Below are 4,804 nucleotides of genomic sequence, written 5' to 3'. Positions count from 1 at the left end.
TTTTCATGGAACATGATCTTTACTTAATATCCTAATGATTTTTGGCATAAAAGAAAAATCAATAATTTTGACCCATAAAATGTATTTTTGGCTATTGCTACAAATATACCCCAGCGACTTAAGACTGGTTTTGTGGTCCAGGGTCACATATGTGTGTATATATATATATATATATATATATACTTACACAACCGCATTCTCGGAAAACACACGTTGTTTGAACACGCTGGACAACTAGTTGTAGTACAGTGCGAGAGAGCTGCTCATGTGTGGTTTCACTCTGGGTAAGTTACAGTGACGGAGAAGTGAGCTGTGCATCATCTGAAGGTTTTAGATCCAGTCACTGTTCTACACTGGAGCAGTTTCCGTCAGTTTTGTGTTCTGTGCCTGACTCAAATTCAGTGTCATGCGGGAGATGCAGAGAAGGACACGAGTGCATTTACGGGCTTGACTCTCGTTGCACGTTTATACAGACAGTATTCGAGAAACTAAAGTACAGTAAGCTGCTGTGCATCATCTGAAGGTTTTAGATCCAGTCACTGTTCTCCACTGGAGCAGTTTCCGTCAGTTTTGTGTTCTGTGTGTGACTCAAATTCAGTATCATGCGCGAGATGCAGAAAAGGGCGCGATTGCATATATGGGCTTGACTCTCATTGCACGTTCATACAGCCAGTATTTGAGACGCTACATACAGTAAGCTGCTGTTTGAACGGGACATTTCGAGACTGTAAGGAAATGCGGTTGTCAATTCCTAAAACTGAGAGTGTGAACGTGGTCGTAGTTAATGTAGTGATTTTAAGGGTAACAGAGACTACATGCTTCTGTGACCCTTCAATGAAGCAGATTCTTTTTCTGAAATCTTCACCAGATGTGTGGCTTGACACAAACCTGTTTCTGATTTAAAGCAGTTTAGCATAAGGCAGCAATTTAACAAAATGTGAAATAAATGAAGGGGTATGAATATTTTCGCAAGGCACTGTATATGTGACCCTGGACCACAAAACCAGTCATAAGGGTCCATTTAATATCGATCACAAACATGATCACTGCACGATCTAATGTGTAGTGTCTTATTAACTCACTGTCATGCATTGTGTGCAAATATGCATTTCTTTTCCCTCTTCACGTTTCGCTGATTTTCTCTGCTGCTAAAGAAACTCTTAAGCTTCTTAAAAGTCCTCGTCAGTACTCCTAACAATTTTGGACCTTAAGAGCTCTTTTAAGGGTTAAGATGCTTTCTGAATTACTTTCTTCTTTACTAGGATCTTTTCTTTAATTTTAAGAGGAAACACCCACATTTTCTAAGATCTTTCTTAGAATTTTGTCACTAAGAGCAACTCTTTGCACTAAGAATTTTGATGAATACGGGCCCAGACCTTTTATTCTAAATGATAAAGGAAAATTTTATTTCTCATGCGCGGACTACAAAAACTAAAGCAAGAGTCAAGCCTTATTCCATACCATTTTCTTTACAGAACCAGTTTGCCCTGGTACTCATTACTGATGTGCAGGAAAAAGAGGATTCTGGCAGGTTTTGTTGTTTGAATGGATCTGGACTGGCGACCCAAAGCTCATGTGTACAAATCGGGAAGATCCATGAACTATTAAGAACAGGTTGACGATCAAGTTGATATTTTGTAAAAGTGACTGTTGACAGACAGAGCCATGGGAATATTTCTGTCTCCCTCAGTGAGCATAGCTGGAGCCCTTATTTTGTTCTGTAAACCCAAATGGCTCTCAGGGGACTGCACAGTCTCAGAGCAGCTCCCACGACCTCTCACCTCCTACGTCCACACACACAGCAAATCAGGAGGAAAGGGGTGAAGCCAAGCAGGACTGACAGTATGTGTTCTGTTAGACTGCAAATGTTGTTGGATAATTGTTTTGTGCATGTTTTTTTTTACTTTTTTTTAATTCTATGACATATTCTATTTTAATGGTCCTTTACGCATTGCCCAAACACATTGTAAAACACAGAGGGAGTATGAGGACAGGACATCAAAATTAATCCATAATTAAATCTAATACAACAGATTCATCTGTCTGTTTAAATGTAATTGTTAGATGTTCTGTGTGTATGCGTGAGTATGTGTGTATGATTGCTGTGGTGTTAAATGTGCTGATGACCGAGGGCTCTTGTCAGTAATTGAGCTTAATTAATTTAAGAGCCTCGGATTGATTCCAGATCTCAGAGTTTAGTCCACAGTAAAGCAGGTGATGACTAACCCTGTTTTTAAAGCAGCTGGATTTATAATGTGATTCCACATAAACTTTCATTATTTACTCACCCTCATGTTGTTTCAGATCCTTATGCTGCTGTTTTTCTGCTAAACACAACAATAATTTGAAATTATCCATATTCATATATCCATTGTTTGATATTGTGTTAGAACAGTGTATATTATATATACATTTATTTATTTATTTATGTTACAATTAATTATATATGGTTTAAGTCTACTATATTACAGTTTATGTAAATTGTGAAATTTGCACCTAGTAACATATTTATTGGACCACACAACTAGCTGCATTTGCATGTTTTTTCTCATTTGAATTATGCCGTTTTTATTTTGAGTGCAGTTCTGCAGTGAATTCTGTATCATCTTCATACATTTAAGTGCTAAATTGACTATTTCCTTAAAAATAAGGCTGTTTATTTCAATATCCTCTCCACAATTGGCAGCAGAATTTTTTTTTACATGTAATATAACCCTCAGCTACAATGACATTGTGGTCATTTTCCAAGCTAATGTTCTCCTTTCTGTGTAAATCAACTATTTTGACTTATCTTAAGATACAGTACGTCTCTAGGACCTGCTGAAAAGATTATTTTTTATTTATAGCTGCTTTGTCTATTTGGTGATTTAATCTGCCACAATAATATCATATATTTGAACTGTTTTCATTTGAGGATTGTTTCAGCAAATATTGATATGCAGTCCATTTGATTAATCATGTAATTATTTCATTGCGTTTTTAAATCAATTGACAGCTAGTTGAAACACATCAGTTCTGAAATCCCTTTTCCCAGAGTCATGTGGAGATGAATGTCTGTGTTTTGATCCTCACAGGAAAGTTGGGAAACAGTCAGCAAAGACTTTGAAATTCATCTGGCATTTACAGACGCAGCATTTCTGCTCTATAATCCTCTCGAACACAGTGTCTCTGGTGCACCGACATTCTGTGTGTTTGTGTGTGATATCTGTTCTTTTCTGATAGGCCTGATCTGTAATAAAATGTCATCCAGACAAATGGCTCAGTACATTTTCTGATGTGGGTTCAGAGCTTCTAGCGGCTTTATGCTTAAAGAAATTAGAGCTGATGCAATTAGAGAACTAATATCCTCTTTGTCTCTGTTTTGTCTGTCTAGGAACGGGTGGAGTATCTCTTTCTGATCATTTTTACGGTGGAAGCATTTCTCAAAGTTATTGCATACGGGTTGCTGTGTCACCCTAATGCGTACCTGCGGAACGGCTGGAACTTGTTGGATTTCATCATCGTGGTGGTAGGGTGAGTACAAGCTCCCGGTGTAACCTGAAGTAACCCCTGAGACATAGGAACATATGCATGCATGAGTGAGTGATCTGATCTCTGGTCTGCAGTTTGAGTTATCGTAGTAATCTGACACACTTTAATAGAGAAGAATGCTTTTTGTAGGGTGTCAGTGGACAGCTTTGTTGTGTTTGCACAGAAGCTGAAATTGTGTTATGAAATGTAATGTTTTAAATATGAAATTATAAACTTATGTTCATGGAACGTAAACATGTTTATGAAACATAGCATGATTTATTACATTCTAAATATGAAAAATTAAAAATGTAAAAATAAACTTTCTGTAAAAAAAAAGTTCTTTAAAGTACTTTAATTGCTAAATAGGCTAAAAATATATAATTATTTATTGATATCTTTTTTATGTTATTGTACTTATTTTTTATCTTAATATTAGCTCTCTTATTTTAAAATACATAATGATGTCATTTATATGAACATTCAGTACTTTTCCAGGACTTTTGTTGGTTTCCCAGTAAAAAATAGTCAATTCACTCACACTACTGGTCTGAATGTCATTTCTGACAACTGGTCTGTTGCAGTTAAGCTCTATGTCTCATTTAAAGGGGTCATATGATGCTTTTTTAAAGATCATTATTTTGTGTATTTGGTGTAACAGAATATGTTGACATGCTTTAATGTTCAAAAAACACATTATTTTTCAAATACTGTACATTATTGTAGGTCCTCTGTGCCCCGCCTCTCTCAAACGCTTCGTTTTCTACAAAGCCCCTCCTTCCGACAAGTGCAGTCTGCTCTGATTGGCCAGCTGACCCAGTGCATTGTGATTGGCCGAACACCGCAAGCACTCGTTGGAAATGTAACGTCCCTTACCATAATCGCGAGCTTCAGCTTTCAAAATAAATGTAAAGACAGAGCCCGAAAGGGGAACAGAGTCGCATGACAGACACAGTGAAGAAGCTGGTATGTGTTTGTGATGTGACCCCCCGCCCCCTCTCTCTCTCTATCTCTCGCGCTCTCTCTCGCTCGCTCGCGCACACACACACACAATGCGCAAAACTCCGCATTTGAACAGTCAATAGCAAATACTTAAACTAATAACAAAACAGTAGCTGATTCAGAAGCGCCAGATTGTCAAAGCAAAGTCAGAATTACCTCCTCTCCTAGGTTCACGAAACGGTCGTCCATAAAATGCATTGCTGTTCTGCTGTAAGTAATCTTAAAGATTCCTAAATGCATCTACTTTCAGAAGGCCAAATAAAGGGCTTTTGCTTTCGCCTAGAAACACACA

The 4,804-nt window shown here is 37.5% G+C and overlaps 1 protein-coding gene across 1 annotated transcript in view; it reads left to right on the top strand.

Moving 5' to 3' along the window:
* The window catches only part of LOC107699032 (voltage-dependent L-type calcium channel subunit alpha-1C-like), a 90,692-nt gene that overhangs the window by 81,715 nt on the left and 4,173 nt on the right, over window positions 1–4,804 (top strand). Inside the window, exon 4 of the mRNA XM_016500191.1 lies at window positions 3,374–3,513. Within this exon, the coding sequence (XP_016355677.1) occupies window positions 3,374–3,513 (140 nt within the window). The remainder of the gene's footprint in view (window positions 1–3,373; window positions 3,514–4,804) is intronic.

This window comes from Sinocyclocheilus anshuiensis, unplaced genomic scaffold (assembly GCF_001515605.1).
Source record: "Sinocyclocheilus anshuiensis isolate Anshui unplaced genomic scaffold, SAMN03320099.WGS_v1.1 scaffold346, whole genome shotgun sequence".
Lineage (NCBI taxonomy): Eukaryota > Metazoa > Chordata > Actinopteri > Cypriniformes > Cyprinidae > Sinocyclocheilus > Sinocyclocheilus anshuiensis.
This window is presented reverse-complemented; position numbering and strand designations above follow the sequence as displayed.